Below are 25305 nucleotides of genomic sequence, written 5' to 3' on the forward strand. Positions count from 1 at the left end.
TGGTCCGAACCGGACCATATCTTGATATCGCTCTAGTAGCAGAGCAAATCTTTTCTTTTATCCTTTTTTTTGCCTAAGAAGAGATGCCGGGAAAACAACTTGACAAATGCGATCCATGGTGGAGGGTATATAAAATTCGGCCCCGCCGCATTTACTTGTTTCTGATGTTCTCGTCAGAATTCGAACCGAGGCGTTCAGCGTCATAGGCGGACATGCTTTCCTCTTTACTACGGTGGCCTTCACTTCCACTTTCATCACCTTTCTAAAACACTCATCTTTAAAAAAAAAATATGGAGCGTACTTTATTGCAATAGAATATCAACGTGTTGTAGATGTGAATGGAATACCTATGGGTCATTTTCCTTAAAAATATAAAAACAGCGCAATGTTTATGTTTCGTTTTGAATCTTATTATTATTCATATAATTTATGTAAAAACAAATATCAAAAAATCGAGTAAAAATAAATAAATTAATTATAAACTAAAGCGAAAAGTAAATACGAGAGATAATACAGCGATATTCAGTTCGATAGAAAATTTGCAAAATTCGTGAATCGGAACATGGGACTTGAAAAACAGGATTTGTGCGTTTATTTTACACGAATACGGTGACGACAATGACAAGTGGGAAAACAGGTCAGATGCCTAGAAGACTTAAACACTGATGACTTAAGTGCTAACAACCCCGAGTTGTTGACATGGACCATCGCAAGATGTACGACGCTCGAAATAGATGGGAGGGATGGGGATCTGCTATGGCTGCTGGGCCACAGGCTACGCATTGTCGTTGAACATCACTTTGTTGATCCAAGGTACGAACTTTTGAATGTTGGTGTAAACTCCGGGCAAATGTTCCCGACCACAGCCAATGCCCCAGGACACAAGGCCAATGAGGGTTTTGCGCCCATCCAGGGTTAGCGTTAGAGGACCTCCCGAATCACCTTGACACGAGTCGCGACCACCCTCCTTGTAGCCGGCACATAGAAATACATCGTGGATGGCCTCCCTTCTTCCTGCGGCGCGGAACCAACGCTGACAGCGATCGTTGGAAAGCACCTCGACATCAACTTCCTGAAATGGAAAAAGGGGTCATACTCGCTTAAACATTCAACTGTGTGATATTACCTGTAGCACTGAGGGCACTGTACTCTGCCCATGCCTGGTTCTGCCCCAGCCGGCAACGGTGGCCATTTTGCCCACCAGCTTCGATGCTGGCGGTGGCAAACACACAGGTATGATGTGTTGTTTGTACACCACATTTCGATCCAATCTAATGAGGGCCAAATCATTTTTAAAGTCAGCCGGATTGTAATTTGGATGCACCTCCTTGCGTTCTATTCCAAATTCTTCGTGATTGAGACGCTCCTCCTGGCCTCGCACATCCCATTCTCCCAGACGGATTTTCATATTCGAATTTGGTGTGCTGTGAGTGAGAGGGGAAATTCGGTTAAAGCCGTAATTTGCTCTTTGCAACTTTGCACTTACGTGGCCACACAATGGGCAGCAGTGACGACCCATCGATTGGAGATAAGTGCGCCTCCACAGCTTAGCTTGCGGGACAAGAAACCGCTCTTAATCAGAGCCACCTGCCAGGGATGAGAGCCAAAGCCAGTGGAATGGCCACCCACAATACGATTGGAACGCGAGAAAACTTCGCCGCAACCTAAAATACATAAAAATACCTTTATTAGAAGTTGTCGCAAATAGAATTTTTAAAACATAAAAGTGCATTAAGCCAGGGTGCCAAGACAGACAGTTTAGGGTGCCCATACCAAAAACCCAAATAAGAAACAACAAAAGAGTCCCCTACATAAAAGACAGATGGTGAAAGGTGTATAGTTTGACAAAGAAATCTGGGTGAGAAGGAGCTCTTAATTTTTTTTCTTATACCCGGCACAGGACGATATGATCCAGATGTATGCGATGGACCGCCATTGTAGTCTTGGCCCTCTTCGCCAGTATTCAAGTCCAATACATTGCCCACGGCAAATGAAGATTCGTTTGGTGGTCCCAGGGAATGCAAGCTGCTGTCCAAACTACCTGCAGGCCTCTGCACTTGGGGCTCGGCAGGTACATCAAAGAAGCTATCCAGGTGATTTGTAATACCTGTGTGACTGCCCCCGGCATGACCACCAAGATGATTCGTATCATGATCCCATGATCCCAGTGGACCGGCGAATCCAGTGCTGGCTCCTGAGGGTCTGGTCGTTATCGGTTTGTAGGGTGGGTGTGAGTGTAAATGTGGTCTATTGGTAGTGTAGTGTGCAGCTGACGATGAAGATATGGGATATGGGTGATTATTCACAACCGTTGGATAAACATTCGCCAAGCCATTCGATAAGGACGAATGACTGGTCGAGGTACTGTGCGAGTTGATCATATTGCTGTGACTGGGACGTTTCAGAGATGTCACATAGGCGTGGCTGCTGCCTCCCACATTGTTGCCTTGATGTTTGTTGTGATTCGCCAGATCCGGGTATATATCGTATAAGTGTATGATGTCACCTGTGGGAAGTAGAGTAAATGGTTGTGCCGTATAGCTTTCATTTCAACATAAATTAGTTACAAAGCGAGATGCGTATGACATCCTTGAGCATTGATAGCACTGTGGAACAAAATATGTTTTTTTTTTCGATAACTACTTAAACGCGGAAATTGTTAAAGTGAGTGTCAAAAGAGTGGGGGAATTTCCCACTTTCTGAAATTTTAAATGCAGTAAATTTGCGAATTTTCAATTGGTGTAAATAAACTTGTATACGATTGCAAATGTGCCCACTATCAATGAGTGATATTTGTTTTCGGTTGGAGCTAAATGATTCGGGAGCTCCTTTAAAAGCTGAGACATATTGTCTGTGAGAAAATGCACAGTTGTTTGGAACCAGACGGAAATTCTAAACTTTTTCAAAATAATGGCTTTTTGCTGTAAATATCGTAAAAAACTTTGCACATGTACAAGATAAAATCCAATAAAAGTCAATTTTGTAACAGCATTTTCGTCAAACGTCCCCTATATATGCCTTTACAACAAGTTTCACCAAATTTCCATAAAATAAATAAAATTTCTTCCAATATTTATTTCTTGCCGAGTTTTAGTATATTTGCAATTTTTTTGCCATACTCTATGAGAGTATGTGGCTTAAGTCTTTTGTGAAATGCCATACTCTAGAGAGTATGTGTCTTAAGTCTTTTGTTTCATGTTCTTCAACTGCAAATTATAGCCGCATATTGGCCAAGAAAGGTCAACCTGTAATTGTCACAGTTAAACGATACAGATTATATGCTTCACTGAATGTTGTGGCTGAAATGACATAACATTAACCAACTGTCCACTTGAGTCGTGTTCGTATTGTTGTCGTGTTGTTGGTGTTGTTGGTGTTGTTGTGGAATTATATCATTTTCACGGTGTTAAACCCCAACAGACGAGCAAACAAACAAATGTATTAAAATAAAACAAATATAACAGCTATGTGCAAACTCTATTTTATAGAAAGAAAAAAATACCCCAAGAGCCATTCATTCATTCAGCGAGTCAGTCCTAGCCAAGACAATATCGTAATGATGAGATAACTTCTTTAAGCATTCACACATAAATAACACTCCCCAAAGCCCCTATCCCCTATCTGCCCTCATTGCCGTTATTGTAATTACACAAGTCAAAGAGTGCACAAACGCTGGGACAGACCGACAGATAGCCATTTTAACTCACACAGACCAAGCCAAGGCAATGCCATGCATGTTTGTGTAGCTTCAGGAGGGAATCAGAAGAAATGTAATTCAAGGAACGCGAGACCTTCATTAGCACTTGTTATCCAAACGGATGGATGGCTGGATGGATGGATGGATGAATGCGCCAACAGAGGCAGGGACAGATGAAGGGTAATTTGCAAAGATGGTGGCGAGGTGGTTGGATGGTGTCGGCTATGGCGATGATGGCATCGTTGATCTTTTCCAATGAATGTGTCGGTCGGTAAGTAAAAGCGTCACACTCGAACTGTTTCAGTTCCTATGCGCCCATAGCCCACACAGCTGCCAAACATCCAACCTTCCCACTTCCAACTACAGACATGAAGCAAGCAGTGGAAAAAGAAAGAAAAGTCATGCGAATTCATTTATAAAACATTACAAATGAAAATGAAACAACAAAATTTACACACTCATAACCCATTCCCACCGCTCCGCCAGCTCCATAAATGCCTTAAATCATCGCCATGTCCCGTGTACTCGTACATCATAAAGCAACAAGGTACGTCTGTCAAAAGAGTTTCACTTTTATTTTTAAGACATAATAAACGCGTTTATCCACCGACTTAAAATTATTATGGAGAATTAAAACAAGCAAAACAAAATCTGCCTCTACTGGGTGAGTGTGATTGCTGCCACTACAACCACTTGCAGAGAGTAAGTTAACTGAAATCCAAATAATATGAATTTTATTTTTGAGGGCGAAAAAAATCACCGTCTTAATTACTCTCGCAAAATTAAAGAGAATTTTTTATTTTGTGACTGCCATGTCATGCCATGGTGCATGAATTTTCAATTGCTTTGGTGAAAAATGTCCAAGGAAAGGTCCAGATATTGTACATTTTTATTTATGAAGTGAAAATTTTAATTTTTGTTTTTTATTTTAGCAACTGCATTCTCTGATTGTTTAATTATTAAATATAAGTCACAGTTGGATTGTCCTACAAAAAGGAGGGGTTGCAAATCATCGGAATACTCAATTTTAACACTGTGGAGTATATTCTAGGTTTTCGTAAATTTTAAGACAATCTAAAGAATATATTGAACTGAAACTTTGCACATTAATTTTTTCACATTGGCAGTTCGAAGGTGGGCTATGTCGCATTATATCTTGGTATAGCCACCCCTATCAAGAGCGATCTTCCGATTTCAGGTAAGGTACGATTTCAATGAAATTAGGAACTGTGAGTTGTTTTGGAACCTCAGTGCCGAGTATGGAAACAGTGAGATGTACCCGTTCGGAGTATGGTCTAGATATAACTGTGTTATACAGGGTAGCTGACACGGAGTGTTACCAAGTTCACACTGGTATATCTGTCAAATTAGAAATGACAGCTACATAATATTTGTTTTATTGACAGAGATTTTTGTAAAGAAAGTTGTTCATTATGGACTTCAAGGGTAATAGTGTGATGGAGGCGTGGCTGAAAATCACAACCGGCGATTTTTGTAGACCTTAAACACCTCTGAGTGAGCAAAATGTTTGAGTATCGCATAAGTCGTTAAAATTGTACTGGTAGGGTTTTCAAAGGCCATGGCGGTGGTAAAAAAAACTGCAACAACAGCTGAAATGGTATGGCGAGTAGAGGCTTGAATTTAATGTAATATACACCGTAGTGGGATTCAAATGGTTATAGACCTCAAAATATCCCGTGAAAGAACATACCATATGTATTGAAAAACGAGTTCATTGTAAAGCTTCACATGTTTGAAAGACATGCGAAAGAAAAGTAGACTCGAAAGATCAAATAAGTTGCTAAGCTTGCATGAAAAAGTTGAATTTTCGAACATCGTGTTCTCTGACGAGAAAAATGACTAAATTGAGCAATTCATAAACTCTCAAAAGTATTGCGTTTACTTAACTCAGAGCACGAACGAGAATTTAAGCCCTCGAATTGTACACCAAAATAATTTTTCATCTCAAGTGATCCCATACAAAGAAGAAAAAAATCACATTTTCAATTAAATACGAGTATTTAATTGCAGATAAAATCATTTTCAATCAAAGAACAAGTAAAAACGCATTACGTTCGGCCGGTCGAATTTTGGATACCCACCACCTCGGGTATATATGTAAACCACCTTTCGTCATAGTCCGGTGGAAAATGCGTAATTTATGGCTCCATAGCAGCTATATCGAAATATGATCCGATTTGTATCAAATTCGGCAGGACATTGAGCGATCTATAAGTACAAGTCATGGTTCAATTTTGTAGAACAAAATATTGGTCTTTTTGGTAGCTATATCCAAATATGGACCGATCTGAACCATATATGACACGGATGTAGAAAAACCTAACATAAGTTATTGTGTCAAATTTCAGCGTAATCGGATATAAATACGCTTTTATGGGGCCAGGACTCTAAATCGAGAGATCGGTCTGTATGGCAGCTATATCCAAATTTGGACCGATCTATGCAAAATCGAAGAAAAATATCGATGGGCCTAACACAACTCACTGTTCCAAATTTTGGCATAATCGGACAATAAATGCGCCTTTTATAGGCCGAAGACCTTAAATCGAGAGATCTGTCTATGTGGCAGCTTTATCCAAATCTGGACCGATCGGGACCAAATTAAAGAAGAATATGAACTGGCTTAACACAACTCACTGTCCCAAATTTCTGCAAAATGGGATAATAAATGTGGCTTTTATGGGCCTAAGACCCTAAATAGGCGGATCGGTCAAAATCTTCGAACTTAACCTGCTTATGGACAAAAAAAGAATCTGTGCAAAGTTTCAACTCCATATCTTTATTTTTAAACACTGTAGAGTGATTTCAACAGATAGAGGGATGGACATGGTCATCGTCTAAGATTTTTTCGACGATCAAGAATATATCCCATATATATATATACCCCCATCCTTCGGTGGTGGTAACAAGGGATAACGGGATAAAGTCGGGCGAAGCCGACCTTTTGATACCCTACACTACCCTAAGTCTCCGAATTTAAAATTTGCTTAAATTTGCTTTTTTCAAGAAGACCGATTGATAAATGGGATAGCAATGGCCTTAATTTGAAAATCCGGGAGCTATATCTTAAACCGAACAAATTTGTTTGAAATTCATCTGTCATCAGAAGAGTTATAAGAGAAACCTTCGTACCAAAATTGGTAAGATCTGTTATTCAAAATCGGACAAAACTATATATGGAAGCTATATCTCAATCTGGACCGATTTATATTAAATTCAATAGCAACACCGGGAGTAACAAGGAAACCCCTTGTGCTAATTTTCATGTGAATCGGTTAACAAATGACCAAATTATTGCAATACTCGTCCAAATGGGAGCTATACCTAAATCTGAACCAATAATGTTGAGACTTACAAGAGAATCGCTCGTGCAAAATTTCATGAGAATCGGTTTACAATTAACGATAAAATTGCAATTTTAGTCCAAAACGGACGAACGTATATATGGGAGTTATATCTGAATCCGAGTCGATTTCTATAAAATTCTCCAATAAAGTTGAGACTTGTAAGAGAACCCCTCGTGCAGAATTTCGTGAGAATCGGTTTACAATATACAAATGACGATAAAATTGCAATTTCAGTCCAAATCGGACGAATATATATATGTGCGCTATGTCTAAATCTGAACTGATTTTTTCCAATTTCAATAGACTTCGTCTTTAGGCACAAGAAAGTGCTTGTGCCAAATTTGAAGACGATCGGACGAAAATTGCGGCCTGTACTTTGTACACAGATTAACATGGACAGACGGATATAGCAAAATGGTTCTATCTCAATAGGTCTATCTCTCTTCATCCTGGGTGTTCAAAAAAAAAAAAAAAGAATACTGCACTAGGTTATAATAACCTGTACCACAGTAGTGGTGTAGGGTATAAAAATATGTCGGTATGGATGTGTTGAAGATAATGTTCCAAAATACCGACAGCTTACATTCGTGCAGCTGGCATCTCGTTTTTCAACCGGTTCAGAGCAATAGTCAAGGCAGAAGCTAGTCATACGAGGGCTGCTATATATTTTTCTGGCCCAGCCTAAGTGTTGCTAGGTTTGTCGTACGACCATAATTTGTGTTGTTTACAGTGCCTTTAAAAAATTAATTTGAAAAAAAAGGAATTAACTCGTAAATATTTTCGCACGATCATTATTCACAACTTTCAACGTGGATTTTGAAGACAAGAGTGCATTGATGAACTTAAATCTTTGTATGGCAATGAAACACCATCCTATAGCATTGTGAAAAATTAGTTTGATGAATTCAATAGTGGCCGACGCTCGTTCAAGGATAAATTCCGTGAAGGTTTTCCAAAAATGGTCCTTTTACCAGAGAACATCAAAAGACGTTTATGCGTATATACAAAAAACAATCGACCGTGTGTGTCTTCGAAGTAGAGCCAAATCGAACGAAAGTTCGTGCAAGCAAATGGTAGTCTGTATCTTGGGCAAAACTGGTCATTTGGCGACGTTTCTACTTGAGCTTCGTTGCTCAATGGTCAAACTGTGTGGTACATCACAATTTGTTTGCCTGACGTCTTGGGAGATAATTCGAAACACGGACAAGAGAAGACGGATCTTTGTTCCCGATGACAATGCGAGCTCTCACACATCGGCTCAAACCAGCGCCTTTTTGACGGGCCAAAACATCGAATTGATGGTTCATCCTCCGTACAGCCCAGACTTAGCCCAATAACATCTCTTTATACCGGCACATGAGGTGTCTCAATCGGAGAGTACGACAATTGGTTTGAGCGCATGCGAATCATGTTGGAGAATACTTAGAAAAACAAAAAAAAAATTTTTTTTTTGATTATGCATATTTGCATTTTCATTGTTAGGCTAGAAACATATATAGCAGCCTTCGTATAAAGCAAAGGTAAATGGATTGATACACTTAAGAAATTAATTGGAAATTTCGAATATTTCAATAATTTTTTTATTGGGATCTTTAAATTTTTGAATTTTTAAATGATCGTTAAAAAAATAATTTGGAAACTTAAACAATTTTCATTAATTTTTTAAATAGAATATGCAATTTATTAATTGAGCATCATTTATTTTCGTGTTTAAAGCAGTTTCAATTAAACCGTTAATTCTATCAATTAATTTTGTGATTGAAACCGATTTTTTTTCGGTGTAGTGGAAAAATAAAGCACCTCACTAAAACGCAAAAATTGTAATGCATGAACATTAACGTGATGTAGTATCTCCCAGGCAAATCTAATGCGTCGTACAAAAATTAATTGCATTTGCTGTTGTGTGTTTTTTACGCAAGTACACAGAGCGTGTTTCATGTTTCATGTTTTTATCTACCACTTACACCAATTAAAAGTCACTTAGTTTGTTTGCACAAATTTCCGGTAGTTTGATCAGTTTCAGACTTAACTGCAAAAAGAAATTTCTTCAAAATGCAAATACAAATTTTCCCAAGAACATTCCATTAAGGAACAGAGGTGATACTTCACTAATGTTAATGAGTGTTGTCCTATGCCTAGTGTTGGCTAAATGACAAGGAATCTGCTAATTATAGCAGATTTCGAACGGCAAGCAGCAGAGTTACAGCACTTTTATATTGCTGGAATATTAATAAACGGTGCCACCATTCGTATAGGGATAACCAATACCGAAAATGTTTGTAATCTTTTTACTAGAGCCTAAAGCCTCCTTCAAATCTGTTTGTGCAGCTTTTTTAGGTTAAAATATCTATATTTTGTTCATTGAAATTGTGGGCACTCATATCCTTTAAATTTTGTTTGCTTGTTGTTTGGAGTCATTAATCACTTTGTGGAGTTCCACACTTCTAAAAAATCTACTGTTACAGAGTGTAGTCGGTCACATTAGCTGTCGTTAATTGTTATGAGAACAGTGGCATTGAATTGTGTGTTCCAATCTTTTTATGGCATCGATTGGAGGGTGTTAATTAAACGAAGCGTGCGCATGCTTATTTAACATCACACTGCACTGCACACTGAGGCAAATTGGTGGTTTCCTTGCAACCGTTACTTTGCCGCTTTGTTTTGTGTTGAACATTTTTTTCAATTTTTAATTCTATTGCTGAGTGCATTTTGTCTTGAAGAATACAGGCGAGTTTTGCGAAATTGATCTACAAATCCAAATTCAATTTTGTGCAATTTAAGCTAAACATTTTTTATTTTGCAGAAGAGCGCGTTGCACAACTTGGTCGAGATAGGCATGTGTGATTTGGTTTTTACAAAGTGTATGCCTGGGTACTCGTAATGGAATGGTGTAAGGGGGTTGCCTGCAAACCATGCGCGCATTGCCATTTATTGTGTACAAAATAGCGGCAATTTTGAAAAGCACACTTAACATTGTTGGAATATTGTTAACACGATTCTTTTTCAGGGATGGTAGTTTTTGGTTTGGATTACTTACTGGTATTATTGACTTGCCCTGCATTGCTGGTCTCCTCCTCAGTGTTATCCTTGTCCACACAACAGGACCAGATCATGCCACCGGAGCATAAATCCAAAGGTTTGCCACCGCCCAGTACACATGATATCGAAAGGCCACACTCGAATTTCTGGCCACGATAACGACAAGTTTGTGGAATCACTGAAATAGAAATAGTTAAAAAAAACGGTTATTTATATTAAACCAGTAAAGAAAAGCAAAAGTCGGGCGGTGCGGACTTTATAATACCCTACACCTAGGTACAAAGTGGGACCTATGTCTAACTCTGAAACAATTTTGATGAACTCCGTCGGATGTTTTCAGATATGTTCAAACTATAATAACTACGATTCACAAATGACAACATTAATGCAAATTACCCAAAATTTGACAAACATATATATGGGAGCTATATCTAATTCTGAACCGATTTCGAGCAAACTTCTCAGATAATAAAGTACTCGTCTAGAAAAGCTTTGTGCAAAATTTTGGCAAGATTTGTCAAAATATGTGATTGCAATGACTCTAGAAGTGAAAATCGGTCGATATACATATATGACAGCTATATCTAAATATGAACCAAATTCTTTGAAATTCATCTATAATGTCGAGAGTCAAGAGAAAATCCTTCCTGCAATATTTCGAGAGAATCTATTAACAAATGACCATTTGATTGCAATATTACTGCAAATCGGACAAACATATATATGGGAGCTATGTCTAAATCTGAACCGATTTCGAGCATGCTTTATAGACATTGTGGATGTCATTGAGGAAAGCGTTGTACACAATTTTGGGAAGATTGGTCAATAAATGCGCTTGCAGTGGTTTGGGACTGAAAATCGAGCGATATATATATATGAGAGCTATATCTAAATCTGAACCGATTTCCACGAAATTCATCAGTAATGTCGAGAGTCAAATCTTTCCTAACAAATTTCAAGAGAATCGGTTAACAAATGACCATTTTATTGCATTACATTACTGTTCGGACGAACATATATATGGGAGCTATATCCAGATCTGAACCAATTTTTATGAAATTTACCTGTAATGTCAAAAGTCATAAGAAAATTCTTCCTGCCAAATTTCTATGGAATCGGTTAAAAAATTACATTTTTTCGCATTATTACTAAAGGGTGATTTTTTTGAGGTTAGGATTTTCATGCATTAGTATTTGACAGATCACGTGGGATTTCAGACATGGTGTCAAAGAGAAAGATGCTCAGTATGCTTTGACATTTCATCATGAATAGACTTACTAACGAGCAACGCTTGCAAATCATTGAATTTTATTACCAAAATCAGTGTTCGGTTCGAAATGTGATTGCGTTGCTCGTTAGTAAGTCTATTCATGATGAAATGTCAAAGCATACTGAGCATCTTTCTCTTTGACACCATGTCTGAAATCCCACGTGATCTGTCAAATACTAATGCATGAAAATCCTAACCTCAAAAAAATCACCCTTTATAAATCGGACGAACATATATATGGGAGCTATATCCAAATTTAAATCGATTTCTATGAAATTCAGCCGTAATGTAAGGAGTCATAAGAAAATCCTTCCTGCCAAATTTCGTGAGAATCGGCAACAAATTACCATTTTCATTGCAGTATTACTGCAAATCGGACGAACATATATATATGAGCTATATCCAAATCTGATACGATTTTTTCCAATTTCAATAAGCTTCGTCTCTAGGCCGAAAAACATGCCCATACCAAATTGGAAGACGCTCGGATGAAAATTGCGACCTGTAGTGAGTACACAAGTTAGCATGGACAGACAGACGGACGGGCAGACATAGCTAAATCGAATCAGAAAGTGATTCTGAGTCGACCGGTATGCTTATCGATGGGTCTATCTCTCTTCCTTCTAGGTGTTACAAACTAAGACGCTCCGATGAAAATTGCGACCTGTAGTTTGTACATAAATTGACATGGACAGACGGACAGACAGACGGACATGGCTAAATCGAATCAGAAAGTGATTCTGAGTCGATCGGTATGCTTATCAATGGGTCTATCTCTCTTCCTTTTAGGTGTTACAAACTAATTCACTAAGCTATAATACCCTGTGCCACAGTAGTGGTGTAGGGTATAAAAGAAATCATAGAACAATTAGGAAAATTTTTTTTTTAATCTACTATAATAAATTTTTTCAATACATGTACTGTGAAATTCAATGATTTGAACTAAAGTCTATAAGTATAAATCTCACGATTTAAAGTCAAAGGCTTTCTAAGAATTGTCGCGTTACAATAGCCTTGCTCAAATGTATTTGATTTGAAAAAGACAAAATGATGACAATGTGACAATTATTTGTAGTCAGAACTATAAGTGGTAATTGGTCGTTTAAATGGTTAGCTTAGATTAAATATAAAAATATTTACAATGAAAAAATGTTTGTCCTAATTTTAAAGTTTCAATCCAAAGATACAAAAACTTAATTTAAAGATGATAAATTTTCCAACTTTTTAACGAAACATTTCCTTTGATATTAAAGATTTCTTATTTTAAATGGTACGTTAATACAATAGATCCTAACTTTACGTTTTGTTATTGAAAGCAAAAATCTAAAATGATGGTCAAAATATCGTCAGAAGTAAGACTTTGAGACACGACAACAGTGTACCTTAATGAAGGACGTAAAATAGCCTTACAAATAGGAGCGTACGAGGGTTGCCTTTTCTATTTCGGGATTGGACAACCCTTGTGTTGCAATCTTCCAACTGACAGCTCCATCGCAAAGCTTGACATTTTTGCGGTACGTATATACTCAACATGTTTAGACATATATACTCAACATGTTTAGACATATGTATATAACTTAAAAGATTAAACTCTCGCAAAAAATGGAAATAAATCGTGAACATTTTCGTGCGACTATTTTTTAAAATTTTCGACGTGGATTAGTTCACAACAGTGCATCGATGAACTTAATCAAATTTTTGGCTACAAAGCTCCATCAACGACCAGTGTTTATCGATTGTATGCTGAATTCAACCGAGCTCGTAGTTCACTCCAAGACGTGTTTATTGGGTTGCCTAAAAAGTAATTGCGGATTTTTTGAAAGAAAGTAAATGCATTTTTAATAAAGCTTAGAATAAACTTTAATCAAATATATAATTGCCATTTTGTTCGATAACCTTTCGCCATCTTCCTGGCAAATTTAGTATTCCACGCTCATAGAACTTTGGCCTTTATCTGCAAAAAACTGAACCAAGTGCGATCTCATCATTGCCGAAAGTTTTACCATTTAAGGAGTTCTGCAAAGATCGAAATAAATGGTAGTCTGATGGTGCAATGTCAGGGCTATATGGTGGATGCATCAAAAGTTCCCAGCCAAGCTCACTCAGTTTTTGGCGAGTGACCAAAGATGTGTGCGGTCTAGCGTTGTCCTGGTGGAATATGACACCTTTACGATTGACCAATTCTGGTCCTTTCTCCTTGATGGCTGTATTCAATTTGTCCAATTGTTGACAGTAAACATCCGAATTAATCGTTTGCTTCCTTGGAAGCAGCTCAAAATATACCACACCCTTCCAATCCCACCAAACGGCAGCATAACCTTCTTTTGGTGGATATCAGCCTTTGAAGTGGTTTGAGCTGGTTTACCATGCTTGGACCATGGATTTGGAGATACCTCTATTAGAGTGGTAAAAGTTCTACGACAATTGGTTCAAACGCATCCAAGAGTGTATAGATCTCAAGGGGGAATATTTTGAAAAACTATAAAGCGATTTTCTATGATTAACATTGTGATCTCTTATCCCGAAATATAAAAGGCAACCCTCGTATTTAAATCTGCTGAAATTTTGAATGGATGGTCGTGTCCGTTAGTAAATAAGAACTTAAATTTAAAGATAATAACTTAATTTCAAAGTTTTGGTCATTTGGATCGTCTTCTTGCCGAAATCCCACAAATAAAGAAAAATCTTAAATTTTGGGCCTACATTTTTTCTGTGTTCATAACAAACTTTTGCAGGCCATCCAAAATCCAAAGTAAGGTATACGGGAGTCCCTAAAAACCTCTATCAGACATATATATACACTGATCAGAGTTTTATAAGACTCAATTGAAAGGTATTTGTTAGAATATATCCAATAAAAATTGGGAAAATTAGAAAATTTATCCAAGCAATTATGGTAAATTAAGCTGCCGATTGTTAATGATAAAGTTTGTCTGTTATTAATTTGTCTTTTAGGCCCAGACGAAACAGCTTGATCCTCGAATTTTACATTAAAAAATATTTAGATATTTGACACCACATTTGGTACTGGAAAAACGAGATCGTCAAAATTTTGGCATTTTGGAACAAGATTTCCCTCACTTAAAGATTTCAAGTTATAGCTCTGTGATATGGGGCCTGCTTTTTTATGCCAGGTTCAAACGACCTGTTTTATATTTGTAATACGTTTTGAAAAAAATACCTTAGAGAACATTGAGGCCAATCGAGACAATATGCCATGCACATGAAAATGATTTTAGAAGTTAGATATAAAAAATTTACATAAAATATTAGTCCAGGGTAGTATCAATGGGAATCTAATAATTTCGGATTTCAGCTTTTATGCAATACCAGCTGGATCGGGCCCACTCCGCTGCGGGTTCTTTCACTAATAATTTTTAATTGAGCCCCATATTTCCATCGTCCGTAAATTTGTTTAGTTTGCGGATCGTTTGGGGGTGGGATGGCCGGCTAGATATTGCTTCCCGTGTTTAGATAAAAAAAATTCGCTCTCTTCTTTAGGTTATAATTTTTTGGTTTGTTCGGCTCGAGGTCATGAAAACAATTGTTAAAAAACTGATGTTGTTGTTTTTGAAAATTGTTTTATTATTCTCCAATCCAATATTTCGAAAACCACCGATTTTCTTCCTCAGGGAATTTCATTTATTCTTAACAATATCAAACGACTTTCTTCTCACAATGTAAAACTTATACATAAGTCATTTGATATTTGATATCACCAAATTCTATAGCCTTTAGCTATTTATTATCTACTCCTTAATACCTTTCACTTGAGTCCCATATTGTCATTATCGTCCAATATGCCCCTAGTTATCAGGGTCCAATTTTTAATACCAACTTTGCACTCTTCTCTCGAATACCTTTCATTTATGTGCCATATTGTCCCGATCAGTCTACTTTTATTTTTTGGTGGTTCTTTTGGAGTAGGGGAAGGGTCTGCACCCTTCCGATATCTACAAATTGTATAGGATATTATTCCTTCCATACCAACCTCCACAATCTGTGAAAAATTCCAAGAAAAAAAGTTCTGGCATTTTCGAACAAACAGAAAAATATTTATCACTTAATACACATATTGTCATGATCGGTCAGTTATCCTATTTGGAGTAGATTTGCGGGTAGAACGACACTTATATAGCTTGACACCAATTTTAATTTCATATTCGTAATCTAATACCAAGTACCTTTCATTTGAACCCCAAATTATTCCCATTTTGGAAGAGGCTTTGGAGGTCCATTACTTGATTTTTAATGCCATGCTCATATCTACTCCCAAATACTTTTCATTTGAATCTCATATTGGTATGATGGTCCAATATGCCTATTTGGAGCGGTGTTGGGCTGAAGGGGACCACCTAGGTACTTGTACCCAATATTTTAATATTGTATTCGTACTCTATTTCTGAATACCTCTTATTTGAGTCCTAATTGCCCCAACCGGTCCATTTTGATTTTGGGTGGTTCTTCTTTGGCCGTTTTGTGCTCGGGCCAGCGCCCTATGTACTTAAAATCAATTGTTAAATCGCTTTCGTATTCTACTCCCAAATACCAGTTTGTTCCGATCGATTTTGTGTGGTGCTGTTGGGGTAAGAGGAGGTGGGCCCGCCCCACTTCCGATATCAAAAAATATATAGCCTATTGCTCCTTTCAGACCATATATACCCATAAACATTAGTCTGTTGATAACCGCAAACAATGTCTGCTGATATTAAATTAACAATGTTGGACTTTGAATAAATCCATATAAAAATTTTGAACTTCGATATAGTAGCAACAACATTGGCATTTTTGCTCGTTAATTTTTTGTTCAAAAGCCTATATTAAAATGTAGTAGTTATTTTGTCTGCTGTTATTTAAATTCGATCAAAACTCAGCAATTTGTTGAAAATTTGAAAACATTTTAAGATATTTATATACTTGTAAAATTGAAAAATAAGATGAAATATAACAATTTTTGAAATATCTGCGACATTTTTGAGCTTTTTTTAACTTTTAAAATTTTGAAAAGAGCAGAAAAAGTTTGCGGTTTTAGCAAGAAATTACTACTGTCCCATTTTCAGCAGACTGTCTGCTGTTTAAGCAAACATTTGCGCAGTTTCAACTAACAAATTTCTATGAGTGTAGATTGGTCTGGAAGGAAGCAAATTGGTTCAGCTCGTTCCGTATATTGTATACGATGATTCGTTCCATCTTTTTTATTAATAAGCAAGCGCAGCGAAGCTGGCCGGTTGAGGTAATTTGATCTTTAAATAGCCGTCATATAGACCGTAGACCTAAATATTTCGTTCCGTGATCCGTTTTAGAGACACATCCGCTTAATTTATATACAAATGCAATTTTTCTTAGGAATATCCCGTAAATAAACTGTGGTGAAGAATTTTTTCCAAACCAATAAATTCTGGCTGACCGACACCTCTTGATAGAAAAGTTTGACATGGTTGAAGTTTCCACAGATGTCGACTTCATTGAAAGGGGATGACCAGCGCTGTTAAATTGTTCTTTGTGCTAATCTACGATAATATGGGACATGCTACTCTAATCATATGCGCCGCGATGGCTTCTAAAACAATATTTAGCTCCCACACAATACCACCATCATAAAACGGGGTGTTCTATAGCAGCTTCACATTTTTTCGTAGGCTGAACCGATTTTACAGCAATCATAAAATGTGAAATATGCCCTTGACCCCCGTAAAAATATGGTACTTATTTGTTTTTTTAACGCTGCACAGTGGGCCAAATGGCAAAAAAATTGGAAATAAGTCTACAACTTTTTATCTGTTGATTTTAGCCATACAAAATGTTCTAGACATTTGTAGAGGAGGACATAGGCTTTCAGAAAAGTGCTGTTGTTGGTCCATATCTTTAATACAGGGTGAGCTACAGGGTGTCAAAGTTGACCACTTTTGACTTCTCCAAGCTTCTGGGGGCCATAACTTTTGATCTACTCAACCGATTTACATGATTTAGGACTCTAGAGAAAGAGCTTGACAAGATCTAAAAAACTTATGCATAAAGTACCATGCCATCGTGTACTGTTAAGGAGTTATGAATTGTTTAATTTTAAAATATGAAAATTTGGCCTTGGTTTTTTTCAGTGTTTTTTAAATAACTCCGTCAATTTTAAAGCTATAAACTTCATACTTCACACAAATTATGCCAGCATATGTGTGCATAAAATACAAAAGGAATCACGTGAATATCTTTGGCGGTTTAAAAATGGCATCGTTTTCAATATGAAAAATATTTTTTTTGTCAAAAAATTGCAAAATTTTTCAAAAAAGATACTCCCATTTCCTTTAAGTTTTCGCAAACTTTGGCCATCAAAGCATTATCATTTCTTTCCATTTTCACAAAGTCGAGGTATTAAGAAAAGTTTTAAGTGCTAATTTGGCTAATTTCGATATCAAACAACACCGTTATCTTAAGACCAAAATGGCCAATTTTTTTACTAAACTTCAAAAGTTTCTCACTGGAAAAAAAGTTCCACGGGGATTTTTTCGCTTTTTTTGAACTTAAATGAAAGCTTAAAATGTTCCCAACATTTTAAGGTATGTCTCGCCATATCCTAGCCATAAATGAGATCGTAGCGATCAAAATACTGAAAAAAGTCAATTTTCAAGTAGTGCTATATTCATTGCTAAAAAACAAGTATTACGTCACATTTTATTGCAAAGATGTTAAATAAACTTTTATTTGGTAACACTTCTTCTACAAAACACAAAAAGAATCATGGAAATATCTCTATTCTATTCCATTTTATGGAACCGGCAATAAAAAAGTCAATTTTTCAAAAAAGTCGAATTTCCCAAATTTTGTTTTTGTTGTCCTAATTGCACATGACACACTATAGCCATATTTACGCAACATACCTTATCGTAAAGGAAATTTTCATACCTTTCCAACGATGTATAAAACATTTCTCAACTCGGATTCTATCTACTCTAAAATTCATTTACACTTCATTAAACTCTATATAAAAATGTCTATTTGTGAAATGGAACCTTATATGGGGCCTACACTAAAACATTGATAGATTTGCCCAGGGTTTACAATACAAATGTGTTAGAATAAAAAAAGGTCTCCTGCCAAAGTTTAAAAAAATTGGAATAAAAATATGTGTTTTAGAGCGAAAACACTTCGCATCGGCGTGCGTTTGTATAGTACCTACATCTATTTTTAATGTAAGCTGATGATTTTTGAATAAAAAGTAACCTAGAAATATACCTGCATATATATATATATTTGTGTTAAGATTTGATGCAGACAAATGTTACCTGTTTCGCTATGTCGAATTCCCAGGAAATCCACCGTATCAATGAATGTGAAAAAACCTACCCATAAAAAATTCATTGTCATTTTTTTTAACCAAATTCGAGTCCAGGTAAATAATTATAGAAGAGTAAGTAAAAAGAGGCACTTTGGACCCCTTTTTACGATTGCGTCTGATACCTGAAATGGGTCATTAATTGTGAATATATTGCATAAATATTTGAACAAAATCCAAATTTTCTTCATTATATTTTGTAGAGGCGTAAAGGACATTTATAAGTTATGGAAGTCATACTGAAGTATTCCACTCTTTCGAAAATTGTATGGGACATCAAAAATGATTCCAAATCATACACGGAGTCATTTAAGGAACTTGTTTACACTTTGGACCACATATATGGAATAAGGCTAAATAAAGACGCTTTAGACAAACTTGAAAAATTCTACAAATCATTTGAGAGAAGGTTGCCAGAATGTTCATTCGCAAAAATCAAGTTTTTCAAAATGTATGAGAAGTGGCTGAAATCGGATCTACTTATTGAAATTAAACCGCTGATTCCCGGCCGGCCTAGCAAAGCATACGACGAAGTTACGGAGAAAACCAAAAAGAAAAAACAAGAGGAACTATTGGCGGCACATCCGCCAAATTTAATAAAAGATACGTTCAAAACAGCATTGTTAAAAACACAACCAAAAAATGTTGGACGAATTGTCGATGTTTTACCATTAGCATCTCCGAAAAGGGTAAAGAGAATGGTAGAAAGTATTCCAACTCCAAAATCGACTACAGAATTCACGGAGGAAGATGCACTGGCCCTGATTTTGAACCTAGGCCTCTCAAGAAACAAATACTCAACAATGAGGAAGGCTCTTCGTGAAAAAGGATGGGGTTGTTTACCCTCAAAACATAAATTGTACAACACCAGGACGAAAATGGTGCCATCAAATATATACGTGGACGAATTAAAAGCAAGAGTGAAACTTGCTGATCTTGTTGAAAATACAGCTGTTAGAATTATTTCTAATTTTACTGAAGAACAGTTGAACACATGTAATAATTCCGAAGTGGTTTTGATCAGCAAATGGGGTTGTGATGGATCATCTGGATTTTCCGAATATAAGCAACAAACAGAAATAGATACCAACTTCGCATCAATTTTCATGGCATCATTAGTACCATTGAGAATGAGATTGTACAAGGACCAATCTTCATCATCGAAAGAAAATGCATTTCAAGATATATGGATAAATAGAACACCTGGGTCAAAATATTTATGTCGCCCAATTCGGTTTGAGTATACAAAGGAAGACCGGAACACAACACGATCTTTGGTGAACGAAATAAAGGAAGAAATTGCTGCATTACCCATGATTGTTATAAACCAATTGGGAAGAAATATAAAAGTTTCGTTTCAACTACAACTCACTATGATCGATGGAAAGGTGGCAAACGCATTAACTGGCGTTATGTCCAATTGGAGATGCAATATTTGTGGCAAGAAGAATGGGCAATTCGAGGACAAGTCTGATGAAAATTTAGTAAACGAAAATGCGCTCAATTTCGGTATTTCGCCCCTGCACTGTAGAATTCGATTCATGGAGTATTGTTTGCATTTATCGTATGACCTTAAATATCGGACTAGCCCTGGAAACCGCGATGTCTCTGCTAGAAACAACCAAGATCTTCACAAAATGAGGCAGGAAGAGAAGAATCGAATCCAGTTGGAGTTTAAACAAAAGGGACTTATAATAGATAAACCTCTTTACGGATACGGAAGCACAAATGATGGCAACTCGGCAAGGCGGTTTTTTGAGGACCCCGTATCGACATCTAAAATAACCGGTCTTGATGAACACTTGCTAAGACGATTCAAAGTGATTTTGGCTGTAATCAATAGCAAAAAGATGATAAATTCAACCAAATTTGAAGCTTATAGTAATGACACAAAAAACATTTTATCTGATTTATATTCGTGGAAAGCTTTAACACCGACAGTACATAAAGTCTTACATCATGGCAAGGAAATTGTGGAATACAACATACTTCCGTTAGGAGAACTTACAGAAGAAGCTCAGGAATCCCGTAATAGAGATGTTAAACAGTTCCGGCTTTTCAATACCCGAAAGAGCACCAAATTTAACCAAAATTATGATTTACTTCAATATTTATTGTTATCGTCTGATCCGGTACTATACAGCATCAGAACTAAATGGCTACCAAAAATATGTGACGATATAGATAAGGACGATCCCGATGCCATTCAAATTAAAGAGCTTTTAAATTTTGATACCTTAGATTATTTGGTAGAGAATAAAATCAAATAATACAAAACTAAAATGCTTTTTTATTTTGGGAGTAGCTAATATACATATAAACGCACGCCGATGCGAAGTGTTTTCGCTCTAAAACACATATTTTTATTCCAATTTTTTTAAACTTTGGCAGGAGACCTTTTTTTATTCTAACACATTTGTATTGTAAACCCTGGGCAAATCTATCAATGTTTTAGTGTAGGCCCCATATAAGGTTCCATTTCACAAATAGACATTTTTATATAGAGTTTAATGAAGTGTAAATGAATTTTAGAGTAGATAGAATCCGAGTTGAGAAATGTTTTATACATCGTTGGAAAGGTATGAAAATTTCCTTTACGATAAGGTATGTTGCGTAAATATGGCTATAGTGTGTCATGTGCAATTAGGACAACAAAAACAAAATTTGGGAAATTCGACTTTTTTGAAAAATTGACTTTTTTATTGCCGGTTCCATAAAATGGAATAGAATAGAGATATTTCCATGATTCTTTTTGTGTTTTGTAGAAGAAGTGTTACCAAATAAAAGTTTATTTAACATCTTTGCAATAAAATGTGACGTAATACTTGTTTTTTAGCAATGAATATAGCACTACTTGAAAATTGACTTTTTTCAGTATTTTGATCGCTACGATCTCATTTATGGCTAGGATATGGCGAGACATACCTTAAAATGTTGGGAACATTTTAAGCTTTCATTTAAGTTCAAAAAAAGCGAAAAAATCCCCGTGGAACTTTTTTTCCAGTGAGAAACTTTTGAAGTTTAGTAAAAAAATTGGCCATTTTGGTCTTAAGATAACGGTGTTGTTTGATATCGAAATTAGCCAAATTAGCACTTAAAACTTTTCTTAATACCTCGACTTTGTGAAAATGGAAAGAAATGATAATGCTTTGATGGCCAAAGTTTGCGAAAACTTAAAGGAAATGGGAGTATCTTTTTTGAAAAATTTTGCAATTTTTTGACAAAAAAAATATTTTTCATATTGAAAACGATGCCATTTTTAAACCGCCAAAGATATTCACGTGATTCCTTTTGTATTTTATGCACACATATGCTGGCATAATTTGTGTGAAGTATGAAGTTTATAGCTTTAAAATTGACGGAGTTATTTAAAAAACACTGAAAAAAACCAAGGCCAAATTTTCATATTTTAAAATTAAACAATTCATAACTCCTTAACAGTACACGATGGCATGGTACTTTATGCATAAGTTTTTTAGATCTTGTCAAGCTCTTTCTCTAGAGTCCTAAATCATGTAAATCGGTTGAGTAGATCAAAAGTTATGGCCCCCAGAAGCTTGGAGAAGTCAAAAGTGGTCAACTTTGACACCCTGTAGCTCACCCTGTATTAAAGATATGGACCAACAACAGCACTTTTCTGAAAGCCTATGTCCTCCTCTACAAATGTCTAGAACATTTTGTATGGCTAAAATCAACAGATAAAAAGTTGTAGACTTATTTCCAATTTTTTTGCCATTTGGCCCACTGTGCGCTGCGTATTTGAACCATATGGGTGATAGGGGAATATTGTAGGTGTCAATTGAAAGATAGCCGGACTAGGTTCGGCCGGGCTGAATTTTATATACCCTCCACCATGGATCGCTTTTGTCAAGTCAAGAATTGCAATGCAATTCGAACTATATCAGGTTATGAAGCGATTCGGGCCATATTTGGCTGGAGTGTTGGGGACTATAGTAGATATCATTGTGCAAAGTTTCAACCAAATTGGATAAGAATTGATATGTACATATTTGATATGTATTTAATAGGTTATAAAAACAGTGACTGTGTAAAATTTCAGCCAAATCAGTTTAAAATTACTCCCTATAGAAACTTAAGAACAATACACTAATTCAGTCGTAGGAAAAATTAATGTGCAAAATTTCAGCCAAATCGTATGGAAATTGTGACCTCTACAGGCTCAATAAGTATAATCGGGAGACCGGTTTATATGGGAGCTATACCAAAACATGGGCCGATATAGCCCATTTACAATCCCAACCTGCCTTTACTAACAGGGAGTATTTGTGCAACATTTCAAGCACCTAGCTTTACATAAATTAGCGTGCTTTCTACAGACGGGCAGACGGACAGGGCTAGATCGACTTAAAATGTCATGGCCATTAAGGATATAAACATAAACTTTATGGGGTCGATGTGGTACAAACAGAATGAAGATGTTAGTATACCCCAACCTAAGTTGGAGGGAATAATAAGCAAATATCCAAATTTAGAGACGGCAGACTGTTTAACCCCTCAAAAGCCCCCAGCGGATATGTAGGCCAATCGTGATATTTTGGGATGCAAGAGAAAAGTGTTTGAGATTAGAGAAGCAATTCGGCAATCAAATTTGTCCGACCCCGATTAGGATAATACGGCACTCAAATCAAGGAAATTTATAACTTCATTGCAGGTCCCACATATTCCTACGAAGGCGTGTAGGCCGGTCGTTGGGGTCAAAGATCCGAGAGTCTTTTTAAAATATTGTATGCCATATAAGTCCAAATATATTTGAAAATGGATAGCAAATACTCTTAACAATGAAATAATATGGATCCGAATAGAGGGATGACAGACAAAAATCCCTCTTATACTGGTGGTGTTGTTATACGGGTTTTAGGCATGGATTCTTGTGAAATCAGAAGAGAAAGTACGAAGCATGTGCGAAAGTGAGATTCTTGGCGAAAATTATGTAGCAATCTGCATGGTAGAGACTATTGGTCTTTACGCTAAAATCCATACATTTCCCACTTGGATCTTATAACTTTAAGTTCCCCCTCAATCCCAGTTGAAAAGATGGTTTTCGCAAATGAACATGAACATAAGCTTTAACAATTCTTATCATATTAAAAGCCAATGTTGTCATATCCAGGTTAAGATGGTTTACAAAGGTAATAGAAAACTAATGAACATCTAAGCGTTTAGTATTATTTTAAAATGTTCATATTGGCTTAAAGCTTTTTCGTCATTTCAGGCTTTGACGATTTTCTTTTGTAATGGTTTTAGCAAAAAGTACGTAAATATTAAAAGCATAAAGAAACTAAAGATAATGGCAATACTTCTCGCCAGCATTTCCATAACAGAGTTTTCTCCATAATAACCAGGTCCACTGCGCCTTGACAGAGCATCCAGTATAATGAGGTCATGCTCCTGCTGCGGTGTGGGATAGCCCAGCGATGAAAGCGAATTGCAGGAATGCACAAAAATACACAGAATCTCAAAAGTCCGTCTTAGCCACGTATCCTTTTTGCAAGCATGTCGACGTTTAGTCCTCGCACTTAACATTTCGACGACACTTAATACTTTTGGGCACTTGGGGGAATTTTTTTGTCACTTTTTTTTTGTTAACACTTTCGGTTCATTATTTCGTTTTAACGTCTTCTCTAGTTTTCTTTGCAAAGAAAAAAGAAAATGGGGAAAAGTTATCGAAATTGTTATCGGCGGCACTGATTTTTCACGTTGACGTTTGAAAGCGAAAGGAATTAAATAAAATCGTTACTTATTGCCCGGGGGTTGGTGGTGATGAGTGGCTGATCGCAGGTAGAAAAGAAAGCTCTTTGGCTTGAGCACAAGATCATAAAAAAGATTTTCCCTCAACCGTTCGGTGTTTGTTTAGACTTTTCACGAACCGCTCTTCTGCGCACACAAATCAGAACTAAACGGGCGAAGAGCTGGCGCTCCCTCATGGAGGTACGAAACGCCAGCTAAGCTTGCACGAAAGAAAACAGCGAGCAATCGCAACTAATGATGAGACAAAGAAAAAGAAGAAGAAGCCAAGTAAAGAAAAATAATCCAACAAACAGAGAATCATGATCATCATTATCGACAACAATAACAATAACAACAACATTAACAAAAGCAAGACATGGAGGTCTCAACTCCCCGTTTTCGTTTGGCAAACGCTTTTCACTTTCCAACCCATTCATACGTCCATCCGCTCATCCACCCAACCAGCCAGCCAGCCAGCAAGCCATTTCAAAATCATTTCGGTTACTCTTCCAACCTTTCTTTGCACTTGTTTACTGTCATTTTGTTTTGGTTCGCCTTGTTTTATTTCTTTGTTTTATTATTTCTTCTTTTTGTTTTCTTTTGATCAAAGCTGTTTTTTGCCTTAATTAAACCCGACTGGTGGTTTAGTAGTAAAGATTGCAACGCATGCGCACAGGCGCTCTTGCGCATTCAGCAACATTTTGTAATTGAGTTGTTTGCAGCAGTCATAGGTGTGAGTATTCGTATATCTTTGTGTGCGTATGGAATAGGAAGACTTGCAAATCATTCTCCCCCTTAGTGGTGGGTGGGTGAAGTGTTGCTCTCTTCTCCGGCGTCTTTTCCGTGCCGTTTAATA

General features: G+C 36.7%; 1 protein-coding gene across 1 annotated transcript; it reads right to left on the bottom strand.

The window, feature by feature from the left end:
* Positions 1–617: 617 nt before the first annotated feature.
* LOC106095944 (serine proteinase stubble) lies at positions 618–24245 on the bottom strand. The gene is made up of 6 exons (XM_059369982.1): positions 24020–24245; positions 10103–10282; positions 1892–2506; positions 1487–1664; positions 1127–1424; positions 618–1072 (listed from the first exon to the last, which is right to left on the bottom strand). The coding sequence occupies exons 1-6, from the start codon at positions 24243–24245 to the stop codon at positions 776–778; spliced, it is 1794 nt and encodes a 597-aa protein (XP_059225965.1). The 3' UTR covers positions 618–775.
* Between the last annotated feature and the right edge of the window lie 1060 nt (positions 24246–25305).

This window comes from Stomoxys calcitrans, chromosome 5, assembly GCF_963082655.1.
Source record: "Stomoxys calcitrans chromosome 5, idStoCalc2.1, whole genome shotgun sequence".
NCBI classification, from domain to species: domain Eukaryota; kingdom Metazoa; phylum Arthropoda; class Insecta; order Diptera; family Muscidae; genus Stomoxys; species Stomoxys calcitrans.